Source organism: Carcharhinus amblyrhynchos, chromosome 1 (genome assembly GCF_965287045.1).
Source record: "Carcharhinus amblyrhynchos chromosome 1, sCarAmb.v2.hapA, whole genome shotgun sequence".
Lineage (NCBI taxonomy): Eukaryota > Metazoa > Chordata > Chondrichthyes > Carcharhiniformes > Carcharhinidae > Carcharhinus > Carcharhinus amblyrhynchos.
In genome coordinates this window covers 115,591-142,722 of record NC_137324.1, presented here as the reverse complement: position 1 = coordinate 142,722, position 27,132 = coordinate 115,591, and the positions used below count along the sequence as shown (strand labels likewise).

At 47.6% G+C, this 27,132-nt stretch overlaps 1 protein-coding gene across 1 annotated transcript in view; it reads left to right on the top strand.

Annotated features, from left to right (window-relative positions):
- Window positions 1–27,132, top strand: part of LOC145348421 (disintegrin and metalloproteinase domain-containing protein 12-like) — a gene marked incomplete at its 3' end in the record, with an annotated part of 253,493 nt that overhangs the window by 116,766 nt on the left and 109,595 nt on the right. Inside the window, exons 7-10 of the mRNA XM_080196638.1 lie at window positions 44–109; window positions 9,962–10,033; window positions 17,125–17,291; window positions 21,572–21,656. Of these exons, the coding sequence (XP_080052764.1) occupies window positions 44–109; window positions 9,962–10,033; window positions 17,125–17,291; window positions 21,572–21,656 (390 nt within the window). The remainder of the gene's footprint in view (window positions 1–43; window positions 110–9,961; window positions 10,034–17,124; window positions 17,292–21,571; window positions 21,657–27,132) is intronic.

The window sequence follows — 27,132 nt, the reverse complement described above, 5'->3', positions numbered from 1 at the left end:
AAATCAATTCACCTCAAACTGACTGAGATTTCTTCTCTTTCAGATGAAAAGAGATGTGCTGACAGAAATGAGATACCTGGAGCTCGTACTTGTTGCTGATAATGCATTTGTGAGTGACTTCTCCAGATATATTGAACAGGAGTGCCTGAGACTGGAGCCTAGGCTGAGTTTCTATAGCACCCCCTGACCCCCGCATGCTGGCACCTGTCCCTGTAGATGCAGCAGAAGATCAAATCACCCAGTGACTGTCGGCAGGTGCAGACAATCCTAGTGATGGGTGGAAAGGTAAAACCCCACCCTTAGTGTCAGGATCCACAGAAACATAGAAATTAGAGGCAGAAATAGGCCATTCAGCCCTTCCAGCCTGCACCGCCATTCATTTTGATCATGGCTGATCATCAAATTCAAGATCCTGATTTCCCCTTCCCCCCATAATCCCTCGATCCCTTTAGCCCCAAGAGCGAAATCTCATTTCTTCTTGAAAATCAGACAACGTTTTGACCTCAACACACACTAGTACACGATAACACAGTGAAACACACTAGTACCCGTAACACACAATAACTATAACACACACTAGTACACGATAACACAGTGAAACACACTAGTACCCGTAACACACAATAACTATAACACACACTAGTACACGATAACACAGTGAAACACACTAGTACCCGTAACACACAATAACTATAACACACACTAGTACACGATAACACAGTGAAACACACTAGTACCCGTAACACACAATAACTATAACACACACTAGTACACTATAACACAGTAAAACACACTAGTACCCATAACACACAATAACTATAACACACACTAGTACACAATAACACAGTAAAACACACTAGTACCCGTAACACACAATAACTATAACACACACTAGTACACGATAACACAGTGAAACACACTAGTACCCGTAACACACAATAACTCTAACACACACTAGTACACGATAACACAGTGAAACACACTAGTACCCGTAACACACAATAACTATAACACACACTAGTACACGATAACACAGTGAAACACACTAGTACCCGTAACACACAATAACTATAACACACACTAGTACACTATAACACAGTAAAACACACTAGTACCCATAACACACAATAACTATAACACATACTAGTACACGATAACACAGTGAAACACACTAGTACCCGTAACACACAATAACTATAACACACACTAGTACACGATAACACAGTGAAACACACTAGTACCCGTAACACACAATAACTATAACACACACTAGTACACGATAACACAGTAAAACACACTAGTACCCATAACACACAATAACTATAACACACACTAGTGCACTATAACACAGTAAAACACACTAGTACCCGGAACACACATTAACTATAACACACACTAGTACACTATAACACAGTAAAACACACTAGTACCCGTAACACACAATAACTATAACACACACTAGTACACGATAACACAGTGAAACACACTAGTACCCGTAACACACAATAACTATAACACACACTAGTACACGATAACACAGTGAAACACACTAGTACCCGTACACACAATAACTATAACACACACTAGTACACTATAACACAGTGAAACACACTAGTACCCATAACACACAATAACTATAACACACACTAGTACACTATAACACAGTGGAACACACTAGTACCCGTAACACACAATAACTATAACACACACTAGTACACGATAACACAGTAAAACACACTAGTACCCGTAACACACAATAACTATAACACACACTAGTACACGATAACACAGTGAAACACACTAGTACCCGTACACACAATAACTATAACACACACTAGTACACTATAACTCAGTAAAACACACTAGTACCCGTAACACACAATAACTATAACACACACTACTACACTATAACTCAGTAAAACACACTAGTTCCCGTAACACACAATAACTATAACACACACTAGTACACGATAACACAGTAAAACACACTAGTACCCGTAACACACAATAACTATAACACACACTAGTACACTTTAACACGGTAAAACACACTAGTACGCGTAACACACAATAACTCTAACACACACTAGTACACTATAACTCAGTAAAACACACTAGTTCCCGTAACACACAATAACTATAACACACACTAGTACACGATAACACAGTAAAACACACTAGTACCCGTAACACACAATAACTATAACACACACTAGTACACTATAACACAGTGAAACACACTAGTACCCGTAACACACAATAACTATAACACACACTAGTACACGATAACACAGTAAAACACACTAGTACCTGTCACACAATAACTATAACACACACTAGTACACTATAACACAGTAAAACACACCAGTACCCGTAACACACAATAACTATAACACACACTAGTACACGATAACACAGTAAAACACACTAGTACCCGTAACACACAATAACTCTAACACAGACTAGTACACGATAACACAGTGAAACACACTAGTACCCGTAACACACAATAACTATAACACACACTAGTACACTATAACACAGTAAAACACACTAGTACCCGTCACACAATAACTATAACACACACTAGTACACCATAACACAGTAAAACACACTAGTACCCGTAACACACAATAACTATAACACACACTAGTACACTATAACACAGTGAAACACACTAGTACCCGTAACACACAATAACTATAACACACACTAGTACACGATAACACAGTAAAACACACTAGTACCCGTCACACAATAACTATAACACACACTAGTACACTATAACACAGTAAAACACACCAGTACCCGTAACACACAATAACTATAACACACACTAGTACACGATAACACAGTAAAACACACTAGTACCCGTAACACACAATAACTCTAACACAGACTAGTACGCGATAACACAGTGAAACACACTAGTACCCGTAACACACAATAACTATAACACACACTGGTACACTATAACACCGTAAAACACACTAGTACCCGTAACACACAATAACTCTAACACAGACTAGTACACCATAACACACAATGTCACGTACTGGTACCGTATATGACACAATAACACACAGGTACATTATAAGAAAAAAGTACACAGTAGTACATTATGCTGCCCGGTCGAGGGTGAATGGTCAGGTAGAGTGTGAAGGGTTAGGTCAGACGTCATAATCATAGAGTCATATAGGTTTACAGCATTGAAACAGACCCTTCGGCCCAAATTGTCCATGCTGCCTTTCTTTTTAAACCCCTATAAATATATAAAAAGGAAGAAGCTGGCTCAGGTGAATGTTGGACCCTTAGAGGATGAGAGTGGGGACTTAGTGTTAGGGGATGGGGAAATGGCTGAGACCCTGAATAACTTTTTTGTTTCGGTCTTCACGGAGGAGGACGTGAATAGTTTGCTGGGTGTTAGCGATGGAAAGATGGTAGGAGTGGAGGGCCTGAATGACATTATTGTTACTAGAGAGGCAGTGCTTCACAGACTGGAAGGACTGATTGTGGACAAGTCCCCAGGACCGGGTGGAATGCATCCAAGGGTTCTCAAAGAAATAGCGGAGGTGATAGAGGATGCCTTGATGATTATTTTCCAAACCTCACTGGATTCCGGGGAAGTGCCGGAAGATTGGAAAACGGCTAATGTTACACTGTTAAAGTACTCTTAAAGTACTCTTAAAATCGTTGTTTAAGAAGGGTGGTAGGCAAAAGGCAGGGAATTATAGGCCGGTTAGTTTAACGTCTGTTGCAGGTAAAATGCTAGAATCCGTGATCAAGGGGAAAATAGCGAGGCATCTTGAGGAGAATTGTTTGATAGAGCAGACGCAGCACGGTTTTGTTAAGGGGAAGTCGTGTCTGACAAATTTATTGGAGTTCTATGAGGATGTGTCTAGGGCGGTGGATAGAGGAGAGCCGGCAGATGTGGTGTTTCTTGATTTTCAGAAGGCGTTTAACAAGGTACCTCACAAGAGGTTATTACAGAAGGTTAGGGGGCATGGAGTTGGGGGTAGGGTGTTAGCGTGGATAGAGTATTGGCTGTCAAATAGGAGGCAGAGAGTGGGGGTCAATGGGTGCTATTCGGATTGGCGGTTGGTGACTAGTGGAGTGCCCCAGGGGTCGGTGCTGGGGCCTCAGCTATTCACCATTTATATAGATGATCTGGAGGAGGGAACCGAGTGTATGGTGTCGAAATTTGCTGATGACACCAAGATTGGTGGAACGGCAAATTGTGCGGAGGGTGTGGAGAGTCTGCAGAAGGATCTCGATAGGCTGGGTGAATGGGCTAGGAACTGGCAAATGGAATTTAATGTTAGCAAGTATGAAGTTTCCACTTTGGTAGGAATAATGGTAGGAAGGACTATTACTTACATGGTGAAAAACTGCAGCATGCTACGGTGCAGAGGGACCTCGGGGTCCTTGTGCATGAGTGGCAAAAACCCAGCCTACAGGTGCAGCAGGTGGTCAGGAAGGCAAATGGGATGCTGCCCTTCATAGCGAGGGGGATTGAATATAAAAGTAGGGAGGTCTTACTGCAACTGTACAGGGCACTGGTGAGGCCGCAGCTGGAGTACTGTGTGCAGTTTTGGTCGCCGCACTTACGCAAGGATATTTTGGCCTTGGAGGGAGTGCAGAGGAGGTTTACTAGGCTGATACCGGAGTTGAGGGGGTTGAACTATGAGGAGAAGCTGAATAAACTCGGCTTGTACTCGTTAGAGTTTAGAGTTAATTATGAAGCTGTTAGGAGAGAATTAGGGAGCATAGGTTGGACTAGGAAGCTACAGGGGCTGGGAACGTCCGAAATGTGGAGTTTATTCAAGGAGCAGCTCCTGCGAGTCCTTGATAAGTATGTCCCTGTCAGGCAAGGAGGAATTGGTCGAGCAAGGGAACCGTGGTGCACTAAAAAAGTTGATTCGCTGGTTAAAAGGAAGAAGGAGGCTTATGTCAGGATGAAACTTGAGGGCTCAGGTAGTGCACTGGAAAGCTTTAGATTGGCTCGGAGGGAGTTAAAGAGTGAGTTAAGAAGAGCTAAAAGAGGACACGAGAACATAAGAACATAAGAAATAGGAGCAGGAGTAGGCCATCTAGCCCTTCGAGCCTGCCCCGCCATTCAATAAGATCATGGCTGATCTGTCGTGGCTCAGTTCCACTTTCCCGCCCTCTCCCCATAACCCTTAATCCCCTCTCTTATCAAGAACCCATCAACCTGCTTCTTAAAACTATTTAGCGAGGCAGCCTCCACCACTTCAACGGGCAGAGAATTCCAGAGATTCACCACCCTTTGAGTGAAGAAGACTTTGGCTGATAGAATTAAGGAGAATCCTAAGGCGTTCTATAGATATGTTAAGAATAGAAGACTGGTTAGGGCAAGATTAGGGCCAGTCAGAGATAGCAGTGGGAAGTTATGTGTGGAACTGGAAGAGATTGGAGAGGCACTGAACAAATATTTCTCTTTGGTATTCACGCAGGGAGACGTAAATGTAGTTGTGGAGAACACTGGGCTACAGGGTTGTAAACTGGACAGTATTGCAGTAGATAAGGAGGATGTGCTAGATATTCTTGAGGGTTTGAAAATAGATAAGTCCCCTGGGCCGGACCGGATTTACCCTAGGATTCTCTGGGAGGCAAGAGAGGCGATTGCAGAGCCTCTGGCTCTGATCTTCAGGTCGTCGTTGGTCACAGGTATAGTGCCAGAAGACTGGAGGATAGCGAATGTTGTCCCATTGTTTAAGAAGGGGAATAGAGACTTCCCCGGTAATTATAAACTGGTGAGTCTTACTTCTGTTGTGGGCAAAGTATTAGAAAAAATTATTAGGGATAGGATTTATAGTTATTTAGAGAGTAATGAATTGATTGGAGATAGTCAGCACGGTTTTGTGAAGGGTAGGTCGTGCCTTACTAACCTTATTGAGTTTTTTGAGAAAGCGACCAAAGAGGTGGATGGGGGTAAGGCAGTTGACGTGGTATATATGGACTTTAGTAAGGCATTTGATAATGGAAGGCTTCTGCAGAAAATGCAGATGTATGGGATTGAGGGTGATTTAGTTAATTGGATCAGGAATTGGCTAGCTGATAGAAGACAGAGGGTGGTGGTTGATGGAAAGTATTCGCCATGGAGTTCGGTTACAAGTGGTGTGCCTCAGGGATCTGTTTTGGGGCCACTGCTGTTTGTAATTTTTATAAATGATCTGGATGAGGGCGTAGAAGGATGGATTAGTAAATTTGCTGATGACACCAAAGTCGGAGGAGTGGTAGATAGTGAAGAGGGGTATCATAGTTTACAGAGAGACTTGGACAAGTTGCAGAGCTGGGCCGAGAGGTGGCAGATGGAGTTTAATGTGGAAAAGTGTGAGGTAATTCACTTTGGCAGGAATAACAGATGTGTAGAGTATAGGGCTAATGGTAGGACTCTGAATAGTGTTGATGAACAGAGGGATCTAGGTGTATGTGTACATAGATCCCTGAAAGTTGGGAATCAAGTCGATAAGGTAGTTAGGAAGGCATACGGTGTCTTGGCGTTTATTGATAGGGGGATTGAATTTAGGAGCCGCAGCGTCATGTTGCAACTGTACAAAACTCTGGTGTGGCCACACTTGGAGTATTGTGTACAGTTCTGGTCCCCACATTATAGGAAGGATGTGGAGGCATTGGAGAGGGTGCAGAGGAGGTTTACCAGAATGTTGCCTGGTATGGAGGGGAGATCCTATGAGGAGAGACTGAGGGATTTGAGGTTGTTTTCGCTAGAAAGAAGGCGGCTAAGAGGAGACCTTATTGAAACATACAAGATGATTAGAGGTTTAGATAGGGTGGACAGTGATAGCCTTTTTCCTCGGATGGAGAAAGCTAGCACGAGGGGACATAGCTTTAAATTAAAGGGTGGTAGTTATAGGACGGATGTCAGAGGTAGGTTCTTTACCCAGAGGGTGGTGGGGGAATGGAATGCCCTGCCTGCTGCAGTTGTAGATGAGCCTAGTTTGGGGGTGTTTAAGAGGTCTGCGGATAGGTTTATGGATGGAAAGGGATTGGTTTAGGTCAGAGGGTCATTGCTTTTATCTTAATTGGTCGGCGCAACATCGTGGGCTGAAGGGCCTGTTCTGCGCTGTAACGTTCTATGTTCTATGTTCAAAGAATGAGGGGAGATCTCATTGAGACATATAAGATAATGAATGGGATGGATAGGATAGAGGCGGAGAGGCTCTTCCTGCTCAGAAAGGACAGTAGGACTAGAGGGCACAGCCTCAAGACGGGGGGGCAGTTTAGAACGGAGTTGAGGAGGAACTTCTTCACCCAAAGGGTGGTGAATCTCTGGAATTCTCTGCCCGTTGAAGTGGTGGAGGCTGCCTCACTAAATATATTTAAGACGTGGTTAGATAGGTTTTTGACAGGCAAGGGGATTAAGGGTTATGGGGAGAGGGCGGTAATGTGGAACTGAGCCACTTCAGATCAGCCATGATCTTATTGAATGGTGGGGCAGGCTCGAAGGGCTAGATGGCCTACTCCTGCTCCTATTTCTTATGTACTTATGTTCTTATATTCTAAGCTAATCCCAATTGCTGCATTTGGCTGATATCCCTCTATACCCATCATACCCATGTAACTATCCAAATGCTTTTTAAATGACAAAATTGTACCCACCTCTATCACTACCTCTGGCAGCCAGTTCCAGAAACTCACCACTCTGTGTGAAAAAATTGCCCCTCTGGACACTTTTTTGTAACTCTCCCCTCTCACCTTAATCCTATGCCCTCTAGTTTTAGACTCGCCCACATTTGAGAAAAGATATTGACCATCTAGCTGATCTGTGCCCCTCATTATTTTGTAGGCCTCTATAAGATCACCCCTCAACCCCCAACGCTCCAGAGAAAAAAGTCTCAGTCTATCCAGCCTCTACTTGATACTCAATCCATCAGGTCCCAGCAGGATCCTAGTAAATCCTTTCTGCACTCTTGCTAGTTTAACAATATCCTTTCTGTAATAGGGTGACCAGAATTGCAAGTGTGATCTTACCAATGTCTTGTACAACTTCAACTGGATGTCCCAACTCCTGCATTCAATGTTGTGACCAATGAAACCAAGCATACCAAATGCCTTCTTCACCACTCTGCCCACCTGTGACTCCACTTTCGAAGCATTTATCCCTTGATCTCTTTGTTCTATCATTTTCCCCAACGTCCTGCCCTGGTTCAATCGACCAAAATGCATTACCTTGCATTTGACTAAATTAAACTCCATCTGCCATTCGTCAGCCCACTGGTCCAATTGATCAAGATCCCACTGCAATTGGAAATAACTTTCTTCGCTGTCCACGAAACCACCAATCTTAATGTCATCTGCAAACTTACTAACCATGACTCTATATATTCTCATCCAACTCATTAATATAAATGACAAATAACAGTGGACCCAGCACTGATCCCTGAGGCACACCGCTGGTCACAGGCCTCCAGTTTGAAAAACAACTCTCGACAACCACCCTTTGGCTTTTCTCAAGAAGTCAATTTTGTATCCATTTAGATACCTCACCCTGGACCTGTGAGATTTAACTTTGTGCAACAACCTACCACGTGGTACCTTGTCAAAGTCCATGTAAACAACATCAACTGCACTGCCTTCATCACCTTCTTGGTTACCCCTTCAAAAAACTCAATCAAATTTGTGAGACATGATTTTCCACTCAGAAAGCCATGCTGACTGTCCCTAATCAGTCCTTGCGTCTCTAAGTACCTGTCAATCCTGTCTCTCAAAATGAAGGTGAAGGGTCAGGCCGAGGGTGAAGGGTCAGGCTGAGGGTGAAGGAGGTCAGTTGAGGGTGAAGGGGGTCAGTTGAGGGTGAAGGGTGTCAGGCTAAGGGTGAAGGGTCAGGCCGAGGGTGAAGGGTCAGGCTGAGGGTGAAGGGTCAGGCCGAGGGTGAAGGGGGTCAGTTGAGGGTGAAGGGTGTCAGGCTGAGGGTGAAGGGTCAGGCCGAGGGTGAAGGGTGTCAGGCTAAGGGTGAAGGGTCAGGCCGAGGGTGAAGGGTGTCAGGCTAAGGGTGAAGGGTCAGGCCGAGGGTGAAGGGTGTCAGGCCGAGGGTGAAGGGTCAGGCCGAGGGTGAAGGGGGTCAGGCCGAGGGTGAAGGGTGTCAGTTGAGGGTGAAGGGGGTCAGGCCGAGGGTGAAGGGGGTCAGGCCGAGGGTGAAGGGTCAGGCTAAGGGTGAAGGGTCAGGCCGAGGGTGAAGGGTGTCAGGCCGAGGGTGAAGGGTCAGGCCGAGGGTGAAGGGGGTCAGGCCGAGGGTGAAGGGGGTCAGGCCGAGGGTGAAGGGTGTCAGGCCGAGGGTGAAGGGTCAGGCTGAGGGTGAAGGGTCAGGCTGAGGCTGAAGGGTGTCAGGCTGAGGGTGAAGGGTGTCAGGCCGAGGGTGAAGGGTCAGGCCGAGGGTGAAGGGTGTCAGGCTGAGGCTGAAGGGTGTCAGGCTGAGGGTGAAGGGTGTCAGGCTGAGGGTGAAGGGTGTCAGGCCGAGGGTGAAGGGTGTCAGGCTAAGGGTGAAGGGTCAGGCTAAGGGTGAAGGGTGTCAGGCCGAGGGTGAAGGGTGTCAGGCTAAGGGTGAAGGGTCAGGCTAAGGGTGAAGGGTGTCAGGCCGAGGGTGAAGGGGGTCAGGCCGAGGGTGAAGGGTCAGGCCGAGGGTGAAGGGGGTCAGGCCGAGGGTGAAGGGTGTCAGGCTGAGGGTGAAGGGTGTCAGGCCGAGGGTGAAGGGTGTCAGGCCGAGGGTGAAGGGTGTCAGGCTAAGGGTGAAGGGTCAGGCTAAGGGTGAAGGGTCAGGCTAAGGGTGAAGGGTGTCAGGCCGAGGGTGAAGGGTGTCAGGCCGAGGGTGAAGGGTCAGGCTAAGGGTGAAGGGTCAGGCCGAGGGTAGGTGGTGTGACGGGGATTCCAGTTTGATCTGTGTGATACATGAAACCATCCCAATTATTTCCTTCTCTTTCAGTATCAGAATCTAGGAAGGGACAGGAACGCTGTGGTGAAACGTTTGCTCGATGTTGCCAACACAGTGGACATGGTGAGTATGCAGATTGTTTTCTGAAGGATATGTACAGCACTTAAGATACTTAATATTGTTAACACTTCTCCGTCACAGCACCAGGGACCCGGGGCAGCACGGTGACACAGTGATTAACACTGCTGTCTCATAGTGCCAGGGACCCGGGGCAGCACGGTGACACAGTGATTCACACTGCTGTCTCACAGTGCCAGGGACCCGGGGCAGCACTGTGACACAGTGATTAACACTGCTGTCTCATAGTGCCAGGGACCCGGGGCAGCACGGTGACTCAGTGATTCACACTGCTGTCTCACAGTGCCAGGGACCCGGGGCAGCACGGTGACACAGTGATTAGCACTGCTGTCTCATAGTGCCAGGGACCCGGGGTAGCACGGTGACACAGTGATTCACACTGCTGTCTCACAGTGCCAGGGACCCGGGGCGGCACGGTGACACAGTGATTAGCACTGCTGTCTCACAGCGCCAGGGACCCGGGGCAGCACAGGGACACAGTGATTGGCACTGCTGTCTCACAGCGCCAGGGACCCAGGGCAGCACAGTGACACAGTGATTGGCACTGCTGTCTCACAGTCCCAGGGACCCGGGGCAGCACGGTGGCACAGTGATTAGCACTGCTGTCTCACAGTGCCAGGGACCCGGGGCAGCACGGTGACACAGTGATTCACACTGCTGTCTCACAGTGCCAGGGACCCGGGGCAGCACGGTGACACAGTGATTCACACTGCTGTCTGACAGTGCCAGGGACCCGGGGCAGCACGGTGACACAGTGATTCACACTGCTGTCTCACAGTGACAGGGACCCAGGGCAGCACGGTGACACAGTGATTCACACTGCTGTCTCACAGTGCCAGGGACCCGGGGCAGCACGCTGACACCGTGATTAGCACTGCTGTCTCACAGTGCCAGAGACCCAGGGCAGCACGGTGACACAGTGATTAGCACTGCTGTCTCACAGTGCCAGGGACCCAGGGCAGCACGGTGACACAGTGATTAGCACTGCTGTCTCACAGTGCCAGGGACCCGGGGCAGCACGGTGACACAGTGATTCACACTGCTGTCTCACAGTGCCAGGGACCCGGGGCAGCACGGTGACACAGTGATTCACACTGCTGTCTCACAGTGCCAGGGACCCGGGGCAGCACGGTGACACAGTGATTAGCGCTGCTGTCTCACAGTGCCAGGGACCCAGGGCAGCACGGTGACACAGTGATTCACACTGCTGTCTCACAGTGCCAGGGACCCGGGGCAGCACGGTGACACAGTGATTCACACTGCTGTCTCACAGTGCCAGGGACCCGGGGCAGCACGGTGACACAGTGATTGGCACTGCTGTCTCACAGCGCCAGGGACCCGGGGCAGCACGGTGACACAGTGATTGGCACTGCTGTCTCACAGCGCCAGGGACCCAGGGCAGCACAGTGACACAGTGATTGGCACTGCTGTCTCACAGCGCCAGGGACCCGGGGCAGCACGGTGACACAGTGATTAGCACTGCTGTCTCAGAGTGCCAGGGACCCAGGGCAGCACAGTGACACAGTGATTGGCACTGCTGTCTCACAGTGCCAGGGACCCGGGGCAGCACGGTGACACAGTGATTGGCACTGCTGTCTCACAGCGCCAGGGACCCAGGGCAGCACAGTGACACAGTGATTGGCACTGCTGTCTCACAGTGCCAGGGACCCGGGGCAGCACAGTGACACAGTGATTGGCACTGCTGTCTCACAGCGCCAGGGACCCAGGGCAGCACAGTGACACAGTGATTGGCACTGCTGTCTCACAGCGCCAGGGACCCGGGGCAGCACGGTGACACAGTGATTAGCACTGCTGTCTCAGAGTGCCACAGACTCCAGTTTGATTCCCAGCTCCAATGATGTGCGGGTAGATTGATTGGCTCTTGTAAATTTCCCCTTCGTGTCAGGTGGGTTAACAGGATAAATACGTGGAGTTACAGGAATAGGGCCTGGGTGGGATTGTTGTTGGTGCAGACTCGATGGGCGGAACAGTCTCCTTCTGCACTGTAGGTATTTTATGATTCAGTATTGCAAATTATTATGGACCCAGCACGGATCCCTGTGACACTTTACCAGTTACAAATTGTCATCCTGAAAACACCCCTCTGTTCAAATTCTCCCTCTGTAGTTGGCCAATTCTCCATCCATGCTAAAATACTATCCCCAACACCATGGGCTCTTAATTTATTAAGTTTAAAGTTTATTTGTTAGTGTCATAAGTAGGCTTACATTAACACTGCAGTGAAGTTAACATAGAACGCTACAGCACGAACAGGCCCTTCGGCCCACAAGTTGCGCCGATCATATCCATACCTCCCAGGCCATAGAACTATCTGTAACTCCCAATCCCATTAAATTCCATGTACTCATCCAGAAGTCTTTTAAGAGACCCCAGCGAGTGTCCCTCTACCACCACCGATGGCAGCCGATTCCACTCACTCACCACCCTCTGAGTGAAAAACTTAACCCTGACATTTCCTCTGTACCTACTCCCCAGCACCTTAAACTTGTGTCATCTTGTAGCCCTCATTTCAGCCCTGGGAAATAGCCTCCGAGAATCCACCCTATCTATTCCTCTCAACATTTTATAAACCTCTATCAGGTCACCTCTCATCCTTCGTCTCTCCAGGGAGAAGAGACCTAGCTCCCTCAACCTATCTTCATAAGGCATGCCTCCCAATCCAGGCAACATCCTTGTAAATCTCCTCTGCACCCTCTCTATAGCTTCCACATCCTTCCTGTAGTGAGGCGACCAGAACTGCACACAGTACTCCAAGTGGGGTCTGACAAGTTCACAAGCATTCTTATGTTGTACGTAATTATTTTCCCCCAGTTTGTTTGTCTGCCAGAGGGTGGTTGTAGCAAGTTGTTTTTCAAACTGGAGTCCTATGACCAGTGGTATGCCTCATGGATCTGTGCTAGGTCCACTGTTTTTTGTCACTTATATTAGTGATTTGGATGAGAATATACGAGGTATGGTTAGTAAGTTTGTAGATGTCACTAAGATCAGTGGCATAGTGGACAGTGAAGAAAGTTATCTCCAGTTACAACGGGATCTTGATCAATTGGGCCAGTGGGTTGACGAATGGCAGATGGAGTTTAATTTAGACAAATGCGAAGTGATGCATTTTGGTAGATTAAACCAGGGCAGGACTTACTCAGTTAATGGTAGTGCGTTGGGGAGAGTTACAGAACAAAGAGATATAGGGGTACATGTTGTACAGAACAAAGACATCTAGGGGTACAGGGACACTTGAAAGTGGAGTCACAGGTGGACAAAGTGGTGAAGAAGGTATTCGGCAAGCTTGGTTTCACCGGTCAGAACATTAAATACAAGAGTTGGAATGTCTTGTTGAAGTTGTACAAGCCATTGGTAAGGCCACACTTGGAATACTGTGTGCAGTTCTGGTCACCCTATTATAGAAATGATCTTATTAAACTAGAAAGAGTGCAGAAAGGATTTACTAGGATGCTCCGGGGACTTGATGGATTGAGTTATTAGGAGAGACTGGATAGAGTGGGACTTTTTTCTCTGGAGTGTAGGTGGCTGAGGGGTGATCTTATAGAGGTCTATAAAATAATGAGGGGCATAGATCAGCGAGATAGTCAATATCTTTTCCCAAAAGTAGAGGAGTCTAAAACTAGAGGGCATAGGTTTAAGGTGAGAAGGGAGAGATACGAAAGTGTCCAGAGGGGCACTTTTTTCACACAGAGAGTGGTGAGTGTCTGGAGAAACTGCCAGAGGTAGTAATAGAGGTGGGTACAATTTTGTCTATTAAAAAGTATTTAGGTAGTTACATGGGTACAATAGGTATAGAAGGATGTGGGCCAAATGTGCGCAATTGGGATTAGCTTCGGGGCTTTTAAAAAAAAAGGGTATGGACACCAGGAAGCTGCAGCATGCTACGGTGCAGAGGGACCTGGGGGTCCTTGTGCATGAGTCGCAAAAACCCAGCCTACAGGTGCAGCAGGTGGTCAGGAAGGCAAATGGGATGCTGGCCTTCATAGCGAGGGGGATTGAACATAAAAGTAGGGAGGTGTTGCTGCAACTGTACAGGGCACTGGTGAGGCCGCAGCTGGAGTACTGTGTGCAGTTTTGGTCGCCGCACTTGCGCAAGGATATTTTGGCCTTGGAGGGAGTGCAGAGGAGGTGTACTCGGCTGATACCGGAGTTGAGGGGTTGAGCTATGAGGAGAGGCTGAATAGACTGGGCTTGTACTCGTTAGAGTTTAGAAGGATGAGGGGGGATCTCATTGAGATGATGAAAGGGATGGATAGGGTAGAGGTGGAGAGGTTCTTCCCGCTCAGAAAGAACAGCAGGACTAGAGGGCACAGCGTCAAGATAAAGCGGGGGCGGTTTAGAACAGAGTTGAGGAGGAACTTCTTCACTCAAAGGGTGGTGAATCTCTGGAATTCTCTGCCCGTTTAAGTGGTGGAGGCTGCCTCGCTACATATATTTAAGACGCGGGTAGATAGGTTTTTGGTGGGCAAGGGAATTAAGGGTTATGGGGAGAGGGCGGGAAAGTGGAACTGAGCCACGACAGATCAGCCATGATCTTATTGAATGGCGGGGCAGGCTCGAAGGGCTAGATGGCCTACTCCTGCTCCTATTTCTTATGTTCTTATGACAAGTTGAGCCAAAAGGCCTGTTTCCTGTCAGCTGTCAACCTCCATGACTCTACAACTGAGTAGGCAGAAACTTGGCAGTATTGCAAATGTGGCCTTACCAATTTCTTGTCCAAGTAATTAATTTAGGATCTCACCCCTCTCTTGTGGATCTGCATATAAATTATCTTGTTGATCCTTCCTTACTCTCTTCCTAGTTACTTTTTTGCCCTTTATGTATTTGTCGAAGCTCTTTGGATTCTCCTTTGCCTTATCTACCAAAACTTGTTTCCCCTTTTTGCCTTCCTGATTTCTCTCTTAACTCCGACACATCCAAACTCTTCAAAGGATTCACTTGATCCCAGCTGCCTAGCATAAACTATGCCTCCTTCTTCTTCTTGACCAGGGCTGAAAATCCTGAGTCAAACAGGTTTCCCTATTTCTGCCAGCCTTGCCCTTCAGTCTAAGAGGAATGTGCTTACCCTGAACCCTGATTAATATACTTCTGAAAGCCTCCCACTTACCAAACGTCTCTTTGCCTTCTCACAGACTTGACCAATTAATTTTTGAAAGTTCCTGTCTGATATCATCAAAATTGGCCTTGCCCAATTTAGAATGTTAGCTTTTGGTCCAGACCTATCATTCTCCATGGCTATCTGAAAACTAATGGAATTATGTTCACTTATCCCAATGAGAACCCCCACTAACACTTCTGTACTGCCCTTCCTTCGTTCTCAAGAGGAGGTCAAGTTTTGCCCCCTCTCTAGTCGGGCCATCCACATACTGAATGAGAAATTCCTCCTGAATCCAGTCAACAAATTTCCCTCCACCCAACCCTCTAATCCTATGGCTGTCCCAATCAATGTTGGGAAAGTTAAAATCTCCGACTATTACTCCCCTATTTTTCTTGGAGCTATCTGTAATCTCCTTACATATTGGCTCCTCAATTGCCTGCTGACTGTTTGGGGTCCTATAGTACAACCCTACCAGAGTGATTTCCCCCTTCTTATTTCTCAGTTCTATCCATTTGGACTCAGTCGCTGAACCCTCAGATATATCCTCTCTCAATACGGCCGTAATGTTTTCCCCAATCGAAAGTGCAACTCCCCCTCCTCTCTTACCTCCTGTTCTATCTTTCCTCTCGCATCTGAACCCTGGAACATTGAGCTGCCAGTCCTCTCCCTCCCTTAGCCATGTTTCAGTAATTGCAATAATATCCCAGTCCCACGTACCCATCCATGCCCTGAATTCATCTGCCTTGACCGTTGGATGAAATAAATGCAGTTTAATCTGGATCTCCCTTGTTCTCTGTCCTGCTTTTGCCTAATCTCACTCGTACTAGGATTACTGACACTGCCTTTACTGGCAGGTCAGAGACATCCTTGACCCTGGCACCAGGGAGGCAGCACACCATCCTGGAGTCTCGAATGCGGCCACAGAAACGCCTGTCCGTGCCTCGAACTGGCGAGTCCCCTATTACTACTGCTCACTTGCTCTTTGCCCGACCCTGTCCCACAGCAGAACCAGATGTGGTGTCACAGGCCTGGCTGCTGCTGATATCTCCCCCTGACAGACTATCCCCCTCAACGGTATCCAAAACAATATACCTGTTTGAAAGGGGAATAGGCACAGGAGACTCCTGCACGACCTGCCTGCCTCTCCTGGCAGTCACCCATCTACCTGTCTGAACCTGTGGTGTGACAACCTCCCTGTAACGCACTCTCTGCCTCCTGTGTGCTCCACAGCACATCCACCTGCCGCTCCAACCGAACAACTCTGTGAGGAGCTGTAGCTGCATACACTTCTTGCAGACAAAGTACTCAGGGAGACTAGATTGTTCCCTGATTTCCCACATCTGGCAGGAGGAACATGCCACTGCCCTAGCTGCCATAACTACCCTTTTACAGTTAGGAAGATAAAATAATCTTAACTCACCTTTCCCTTGCCTGTGGTCTTCACAGTGAGTGTTTAATTTTGGTTAGAGGAGGAGGTAGGGAGGGAAACACTGAAGTTGTGTTTGGGGTTTTAGTGTCCCTTTACAACAGCTTCTCCACAAACCACCTTCTGGAACCAGTCACTGCGTCACTGCAAATATTCCCCGCAACAACCAATCAGCATCGCCTCACTGCTGCCCTCTGCTGGAGGCTGGCCTTCACTTGAACATGGAGAGTATCTTCCTGAGGTGCACCTTCTAGAGCAGTGGATGTGCCGATGCCAATATTCCTCGAGACAACCAATCAGCATCGCCTCACTGCTGCCCTCTGCTGGAGGCTGGCCTTCACTTGAATGCAGTGGGTGCTTGCTGAGGTTATTCATGAAGGTCCTGCTTTCCCAACCCTACCCCTCGCCTGAGGTGTGTTGATCCTCAGGTTAAATAACTACCAGTCAGTCTCCCCCTCAAAGGGGAAAACAGCTTATGGTCACCTGGCACTTTGGTAATTTTCATTGTTGTCATGTTTGTGTCTTTTGCAGTATTACAGACCATTTAATCTTCGGATTGCTCTGATTGGAGTTGAGGTGTGGACCACAGACCAAATCAGTGTGGACAGGAGTGCCTCAGGGACAATGAGCCGGTTTCTCCATTGGAGGAAAACTCATCTTCTTCCACGACTCCCCAATGACAGTGCTCATCTTGTCATGTGTGTACCCGACAGCCAAACTTCATATCAAACTAGCTGGGTGGCAGATAGGACTTCTTTTTCAATGTGTTTCCTATGTTGTAAACTCTACTGGTTCATGCAGCTTTTACAACCCATTCTTACTTGAGAGGGAGATTGTCAGCTTTGACCCGCTGCAGACCATGTGGTAAAGACACATGCACCATATTGGTAGGATGGGACTTTTATCAGGAAGGTCAATAATGAAAGATTCCAGATGTATTGATTGAATTTGAACCCCTATCTCGGTGGTGGGTGGGATTTGAACTCATACGCTGTGGGAGAGTGAGAGCAGGAATGGAATGAGGTGGAGGGTGAATGCGTGGCTGAGGGACTGGAGCAGGGGTCAGGGATTCCAGTTCCTGGATCATTGGGACCTCTTTAGGGGCAGGTGTGACCTGTACAGTCAAGACGGGTGGCACTTGAATCCCAGGGGGATCAATATCTTGGTGGGAAGATTGGCTAGGGCTACTGGGGGGATTTTAAACTAGAAAGGTTGTGGGGAGGGAATAGAGATGAGGAGACTGAGAGCGAGGAGGTTAGCTCCCGGGTAGAGAAGGACTGTAGACAGTTTGAGAGGGAGGTTAGACGGGTAATGGAGAAGAGAAGTGCCCAGACCGAGGGTCTGAGGTGTGTCTATTTTAACGCCAGGAATGTAGTGAACAAAGTAGATGAGCTTAGGGCGTGGATTGCTGCTGGGGAATGTGATGTGGTGGCCACTACAGAGACTTGGATGTCTCAGGGACAGGACTGGGTACTTCAGGTGCCAGGTTTCAGATGTTTCAGGAAGGACAGGGTTGGGGGCAAAAGAAGTGGTGGAGTGGCACTGTTGATCAGGGACAGTGTCATGGCTGCAGAGAAGGTGGATGCCATGGGGGGACTGTCTACGGAGTCTCTGTGGGTGGAAGTTAGGAACAGCAAAGGGTCGGTAACTTTGCTGGGTGTTTTCTATAGGCCGCCCAATAGTGACAGGGAAGTTGAGGTGCAGATACGGAAACAGATCATAGAGAGATGTAGAAATAACAGAGTTGTCGTGATAGGAGACTTTAATTTCCCAAACATCGACTGGAATATCCCGAGGGTAAGGGGTTTGGATGGGGAGGAGTTTGTTAGGTGTGTTCAGGAGGGTTTCCTGACACAGTATGTGGATAAGCCTACGAGGGGAGAGGCTGTACTTGACCTGGTGCTGGCTAATGAACCAGGACAGGTGTCGGATCTCTCGGTGGGAGAGCATCTCGGGGATGGAGATCATAATTCTATCTCCTTCACGATAGCATTGGAAAGAGATAGGATCAGGCAGGCTAGGAAGGTGTTTGTCTGGAGTAAGGGGAAATATGAAGACATCAGGCAGATAATTGGACAAGTAAACTGGAAGGAGGTGTTCTTGGGGAAAAGTACTGAAGGAAGGTGGCGGATATTCAAGGAATGTTTGACTGGAGCTCTGCACGATAACGTTCCGATGAGACAAGGAGGTTTTGGTACCGTGGTGCACGAAGGTTGTGGTGAACCTGGTCAGGAAGAAAAGAAAGGCGTATAAAAGGTTCAGAGAGCTAGGAGATGTTAAGGATCTAGAGGAGTATAAGGCTTGTAGAAAGGAGCTTTAAAAAGGAAATTAGGAGAGCCAGAAGGGGTCATGAGAAGGCCTTGGCGGGTAAGATTAAGGAGAATCCCAAGGCCTTCTACAAATATGTAAAGAGTAAAACGATGAGAAGTGAAGGGATTGGACCTATAAAAGGTGAAGGGGGAAAAGTCTGTGTGGAACCGGAAGAAATGGCAAAGGTGCTTAATGAGTACTTTGCCTCGGTATTCATGATGGAAAGTGATCTGGGAGGTTGTACTACAGGTTTGCGGCAGACTGAAAAGATTGAGTATGTGGATGTTAAGAAAGAGGATGTTGGAAGTTACAGATAGTTCTATGGCTTGGTAGGTATGGATATGATCAGCGCAACTTGTGGGCCGAAGGGCCTGTTTGTGCTGTAGTGTTCTATGTTCTATGTTGCAGTCATTGTCCCAATGTCTCAGCTGCTCCTACTGTTCCTTTTCTCCTCTGTATAAACGAATTCCTTTCGAAAGTTATGATAGACGCTGTTTTCTCAACACAATCATTTCTCCAACACTCTTTTATGAGTAATATGAATTTCCCTCAATTCTTTCCACTGACTAGAGCCTTGATTCCCTTTTGGGAATCATTTGTGTCTTTCTCCATGAAGAAGCTGTTTAATTGCCTTGTTCTACATTGTAACTGTTTTAGTTCTGGATTGTAAGGAACCTACAATTATTTTTATGAACCTTGTCATTTTTATATACTCATGCAAGCTTTTCCAGCCCACTTTGATGTTACTTGAAAGTTTACTCTGACTCTGTTTTTGCTCTCTGAATCAATCCCCTTTGCAGAGATCTGGGCTGCTCCCAATCCTGAGGCTTGATACTTTTTCTAGCAACTTTAGATGATTCCTCTTTGTATTGAATACTAACCTGACCTCACATCAAACTGATCTGTTCTAGTGCCACAGAACAAAGAAAAGTTTTGATGCCGCAGAACAAAGAAACAGCACAGAAACAGGCCCTTCGGCCCTCTAAGCCTGTGCCGATCATGATGCCCAAACTAAATTACTCGGTCTGTATCCCCCTATTCCCTCCCTATTCATGTACCCATCCAGATGCCTCTTAAATGTTGTGAATGTGCCTGTTCGTCCATCTCCTCTAGCGATGTGTTTCAGGCACCTCTCTCTGTGTGAAAAACTTCCCCTGCACGTCTCCTTTAAACTTTCCCCCTCTCACCTTGAACCTAAGCCCCCTTGTAATTGACACTTCCATCCTGGGAAAAAGTCTCTGACTATCCACCGTGTCTATACCTCATCAGTTTGTAGACCTCTATCAGGTCTCCCCTCAGTCTCTGTCTTTCCAGTGAAAACAGTCCTAGTTTATTCAACCTCTCCTCATAGCCAGCACCCTCGAGACTCAGAGATTTTCACAGTGACTTCATTGCAGTCACCGTAAGCCTACTTGTGACACTAATAAATAAACTTGAACGTAAAACTTTTAAACAACATCCCGGTGAACCTTCTTTGCAGTCTCTCCAAAGCTTCCATGTCCTTCTGGTAGTGTGGTGACCAGAACCGCATGCAATACTGAAATGCAGCCTAACCAAGATTTTATATAGCTGCAGCATGATTTCCCTTGGTTGGTTGGCAAGTGGACTCTGACTGGTGGAACTGTTGCCATGGAGAATGCAGCATGGAACAGTGAACAGCGCAGCTTTGTTCAAATTTAGACTGGACAGGCTGACTCTGATTGAGCAAGGAATGTGGAATGAACCAGGGAAGAACTGTGGTAAAACATGTTCATACCCACAAGCGTTAGGCAATGACCATCTTTAACAAGAGAGGATGGAGTAAGGAGTCTCCCAGCACCAGCTTAAAGTCCAACAGGTTTATTTGGAATCACAAGCTTTCAGAGCACTGTCACTCACCTGGGTGAAGGAGCAGCATTCCGTGATTCCACTTCATGATTCCAAATCAACCTGTTGCACTTTAACCTGGTGTTGTCAGATTTCTTACTGTATCCATCCCAGTCCAACGCCAACATCCTTGCATCAAGAGAGGATCTAACCATTTCCCCTTAATATTTTGTCACTGAATCACAGAATCCCACAGTGCTATCAGTCCATCGAGTCTGCACTGACCACAATCCCACCCAGGCACTATCCCCATAACCCAAGCATTTACCCTAGCTAGTCCCCTTGACATTAAGGGGCAATTTAGCATGGCCAATCCACCTATCCAGCACATCTTTGGACACTAAGGAACAATTTAGCATGGCCAATCCACCTATCCAGCACATCTTTGGACACTAAGAAACAATTTAGCATGGCCAATCCACCTAAACCTACACATCTCCGCACTGTGGGAGGAAACCGGAGCACCCAGAGGAAACCCACGCAGACACAGGGAGAAACTGCAAATTCCACGCAGACAGTGATCCAAGCCAGGAATTGAACCCGGGTTCGTGGCAGTGCTAACCACTGTGCCAGCGTGCCACCCATGTTTTGGTAACATGTGTCCCTTCATTCAAGAGGACAAGAGACCATGACAACACCCTGACTTTATCTCAGTTGCGGGGTGTCTTGGAGGTGCGTCACCGTGAGCGTGGAGATAATTCCATGGTCTTTATAAAAATGATGTGTCTGTTCCCTCCATGGGAGATCATTGTTTTTGGATTCCTGCCCATTATTGAAATTAATTTTGGTTTGTCTTTTACAGAGGTAGCTTTTTTACAAATGGAATCGCAGGTTTGGCAATATTTGGCAGTATATGTTCAACTGACCAGTCCGGTGGGGTGGACACGGTGAGTGCCGTAATCGTAATGAATGGAAAAGGCTTGAAGGGCCGAATGGCCTCCTCATGTTCCTATTTTCTATGAGTGCCCAGTCTTTGGTCTCTCTCCCCGCATTCCTCTTGGACTCTGGTTCACAAATTGACCTTGTTAATATGGAAAGATTAGAACCCCAAACTGATGATGCCTCCAGATTAATACTGAGCAGAAAGGGATGATATGATCATGAGGCATCTCCTCGAATGGGTTTTTATTTCATTTCTTTCATGTGATATTTATCAATTTAAAGAAAAGCTGCCACTGCATCTGGAATCTCCGGATTGGGAGGGAGGACTGCATCCTCATTATCCTCCAATCAAAGAGCCAGCCTTCAGGACAATGAGGAGAATGGGGTGGCAGGATGGTATAGTGGTTAGCACTGCTGCCTCACAGCACCAGGGATCTGGGTTCAATTCCTGGCCTGGGTGACACTGTGGACTTTGCTATTCTCCTCGTGTCTGCATGGCTTTCCCCTGGGTGCTCCAGTTTCTTCCCACTGTCGAAAGATGTGCAGGTTAAGTAGATTGGTCATGCTAAATTGCCTTTAATGTCAGGGGGACGAGCTAGGTGGGATTGTTGTTGGTGCAGATTTGATGGGCTGAATTGTATCCTTCTGCACTGTTAGATTCTATGAGGAGAATATTCCAGAAAATGAGTTGTCAAACAGGTGATGCTGCAAAATCTCTGTCACTATCAGAGGAAACAATTCATCTGCTCAGGATCATCTTATAGCTTTTACCCCAGTAATTACACTTCCAGATGGACTTGCACCATCTACCAGGCACAAGTCTGGATTGCTAACCCCGTGAGCTGCTTTGTCCTGGATGGTGTTGAGCTTCTTGAGTGTTGTTGGAATTGACCCCATCCAGGCAAATGGAGAGTATTGCATTATACTCCTGACTCGTGCCCTGTGGATGGTGGACAGGCATTAGGGAGTCAGGAGTTGAGTTACTTGCTGCCGTATTCCTAGCCTCTGAGCTGCTCTAGTAGCCGCTGTGTTTATGTGGTGAGTCCAGTTGAGTTTTTGGTCAGTTGGAGCCCCAGAGCTGAGAGTGCAGGTGGCTCAAATGACGGAATCAAATGTGAACAGTGGCAGCCATGCGTACCACTTACAAAATACACTGCAAGGCAGATAGTGGCATAGTGCTAATGTGATTGGCACAGAGATTGAGGTGAATGTGCTGGGGGCATGATTACAAATCCCACTTGAGCATTTCATGAAATTTAAATTTATTTAATGAAGTAGAAAGCAAATTGAGACCATGGAACTGGGTAGAGATAAGGAACAGCAAGGGGAGGAAGACGCTGGTGGGTGTGGTCTATAGGCCCTCCAATAATGACCTGGAGGTGGGGCGTACGATAAACACGCAAATAAATGATGCGTGCAGGAATGAACGGCGATAATTATGGGGGATTTCAATCTACATATTGATTGGTTGACCCATGTCGGACACGGTGGGCTTGAGGAAGAGTTCTTGGAATGCTGCCGGGATAATTTCCTTGAACAGTGTGAGACGGAACCAACGAGGGAGCGAGCTATCTTAGGTCTGGTGTTATGTAATGAGGCAGGTAGAATTAGGGACCTTGTTGTGAGGGATCCTCTTGGGAAGAGCGATCATTGTATGGTTGAGTTTTTGATGCAGATGGAGGATGAGAAAGTAGGGTCCCGGACCTGTGCCCTCTGTTTGAACAGAGGGGAGTACGATAGGATGAGAGAGGAATTGGCAAATGTAGATTGGGGGCGCAGATTGGTCGGTAGGACTGCTGAGGAACAGTGGAGGATCTTTAAGGAGATCTTTCTTGGTGCTCAGCAGAAATTTATTCCGATGGTAAAGAAGGATCGTAGGAGAAGGAATAATCAGCAGTGGTTAACGAAGGAAATAAAGGAGAGTATTAAATTAAAAGCTGATGCGTTTAGAGTGGCTAAAAGTAGTGGGCAAGTAGAGGATTGGGAGAGGTTTAAAAATCAATAAAGAATGACGAAGAAGTTGATAAAGAAAGGAAGGATAGACTATGAAGCTAAACTAGCACTAAATATAAAAAAGGATCGTAAGAGTTTTTACAAATATATAAAAAGGAGGAGGCTGGCTAGGGTGAATGTTGGACCCTTAGTGGATGAGAGGGGGGATTTAGTGGTGGGGGATGAGGAAATGGCTGAGGCCTTAAATAGGTTTTTTGCCTCGGTCTTCACGGAGGAGGACGCGAATAGTTTGCCGGATATTAAAGATAGAAGGATGGTAGGAGTTGAGGGCCTGAATGCGATCACTGTCACTAGAGAGGTAGTGCTCGATAGACTAACGGGACTGATGGTGGACAAGTCCCCAGGACCGGATGGAATGCATCCCAGTTTTTTGAGAAAGTGACCAAAGAGTTGACGTGGTATATATGGACTTTAGTAAGGCGTTTGATAAGGTTCACCATGGAAGCCTTCTGCAGAAATTGCAGATGTATGGGATTGAGGGTGATTTAGGAAATTGGAATAGGAATTGGCTGGCGGATAGGAGACAGAGGGTGGTGGTTGATGGTAAGTATTCGACATGGAGTTCAGTTACAAGTGGTGTGCCTCAGGGATCTGTTTTGGGGCCACTGCTGTTTGTAATTTTTATAAATGATCTGGATGAGGGTATAGTGGGGTGGATTAGTAAATTTGCTGATGACACCAAAGTCGGAGGAGTGGTAGATAGTGAGGAAGGGTGTCTTAGTCTACAGGGAGACTTGGACAAGTTGCAGAGCTGGGCCGAGAGGTGGAGGATGGAGTTTAATGCGGAAAAGTGTGAGGTAATTCACTTTGGCAGGAATAATGGATGTGTAGAGTATAGGGCTAACGGTAGGACTCTGAATAGTGTGGATGAACAGCGGGATCTAGGTGTATGTGTACATAGATCCCTGAAAGTTGGGAATCAAGTAGATAAGGTTGTTAAGAAGGCATACGGTGCCTTGGCGTTTATTGGTAGGGGGATTGAATTTAGGAGCCGCAGCATCATGTTGCAACTGTACAAAACTCTGGTGCGTCTGCACTTGGAGTATTGTGTGCAGTTCTGGTCCCCACATTACAGGAAGGATGTGGAGGCTTTGGAGAGGGTGCAGAGGAGGTTTACCAGGATGTTGCCTGGTATGGAGGGGAGGTCCTATGAGGAGAGACTGAGGGATTTGAGGTTGTTTTCGTTAGAAAGAAGGCGGCTGCATTGAAACATATAAGATGATTAGAGGTTTGGATAGGGTGGACAGTGATAGCCTTTTTCCTCGGATGGAGAAAGCCAGCACGAGGGGGCATAGCTTTAAATTAAGGGGTGGTAGTTATAGGACGGATGTCAGGCGTAGGTTCTTAACCCAGAGGGTGGTGAGGGATTGGAATGCCCTGCCTGCTGCAGTTGTAAATGCGCCTAGTTTGGGGGCGTTTAAGAGATCCGTGGATAGGTTTATGGATGGAAAGGGTTTGGTTTAGGTTAGAGGGTCATTGTTTTTTAACTGGTCGGCGCAATATCGTGGGCTGAAGGGCCTGTTCTGCGCTGTAATGTTCTATGTTCTATGTTCTGAAGGAAATGGCAGAGGTGATAGTGTATGCCTTAGTGATTATTTTCCAAACCTCGCTGGATTCCGGGGAAGTGCCGGAAGATTGGAAAACGGCTAATGTTACGCCGCTGTTTAAAAAGGGTAGCAGGCAAAAGGCAGGGAATTATAGGCTGGTTAGTTTAACGTCTGTTGTAGGAAAAATGCTTGAATCCGTCATCAAAGAAGAAATAGTGAGGCACCTCGAGAAGAATTGTTTGATAGAGCAGACGCAGCACGGATTCGTTAAGGGGAAGTCATGTCTGACGAATTTATTGGAATTCTATGAGGATGTGACTAGTGCAGTGGACGGAGGGGAACCGGTGGATCTGGTGTTTCTCGATTTTCAGAAGGCGTTTGATAAGGTGCCACACAAAAGGTTGTTACAGAAGGTTAGGGGGCATGGAGTTGGGGGTAAGATGTTAGCGTGGATAGAGGATTGGATGTCGAATAGGAGGCAGAGAGTTGGTGTCAATGGGTGCTATCCGGATTGGCGGTTGGTGACGAGTGGAGTGCCCCAGGGATCGGTGCTGGGGCCTCAGCTATTTACCATTTATAATGATGATCTGGAGGAGGGAGCTGAGTGTAGGTGTTGAAATTTGCTGATGACACAAAGATGAGTGGAAAAGCAATTTGTGCGGAGGGTGTAGAAAGTCTGCAGAGGGATCTAGATAGGCTGAGCGAATGGGCGAGGACCTGGCAGATGGAATACAATGTTGGTAAGTGTGAGGTTATCCACATTGGCAGGAATAATAGTAGGAGGGATTATTATTTAAAGGGCGAAAAGCTGCAGCATGCTACTGTGCAGAGGGACCTGGGGGTCCTTGTGCATGAGTCGCAAAAACCCAGCCTGCAGGTGCAGCAGGTGATCAGGAAGGCAAATGGGATGCTGGCCTTTATAGCGAGGGGGATAGAATATAAAAGTAGGGAGGTCTTGCTGCAGCTGTACAGGGCACTGGTGAGGCCGCAGCTGGAGTACTGTGTTTTAGTTATGGTCGCCGCACTTGTGGAAGGATATACTGGCCTTGGAGGAAATCCACACAGACATGGGGAGAATGTGACCCAAGCTGGGAATCAAACTTGGGTCCCTGGCACTGTGAGACAGCAGTGCTAATCACTGTGTCACCGTGCTGTCCCGGGTCCCTGGCACTGTGAGACAGCAGCGCTAATCACTGTGTCATCGTGCTGCCCCGGGTCCCTGGCACTGTGAGACAGCAGTGCTAATCACTGTGTCACCGTGCTGCCCCGGGTCCCTGGCACTGTGAGACAGCAGTGCTAATCACTGTGTCACCGTGCTGCCCCGGGTCCCTGGCACTGTGAGACAGCAGTGCTAATCACTGTGTCACCGTGCTGCCCCAGGTCCAGGGCACTGTGAGACAGCAGTGCTAATCACTGTGTCACCGTGCTGCCCTGGGTCCATGGTACTGTGAGACAGCAGTGGTAATCACTGTGTCACCGTGCTGCCCCGGGTCCCTGGCACTGTGAGACAGCAGTGCTAATCACTGTGTCACCGTGCTGCCCCGGGTCCCTGGCACTGTGAGACAGCAGTGCTAATCACTGTGTCACCGTGCTGCCCCGGGTCCCTGGCACTGTGAGACAGCAGTGCTAATCACTGTGTCACCGTGCTGCCCCAGGTCCAGGGCACTGTGAGACAGCAGTGCTAATCACTGTGTCACCGTGCTGCCCCGGGTCCATGGCACTGTGAGACAGCAGTGCTAATCACTGTGTCACCGTGCTGTCCCGGGTCCCTGGCGCTGTGAGACAGCAGTGCTAATCACTGTGTCACCGTGCTGCCCCGGGTCCCTGGCACTGTGAGACAGCAGTGCTAATCACTGTGTCACCGTGCTGCCCCGGGTCCCTGGCACTGTGAGACAGCAGTGCTAATCACTGTGTCACCGTG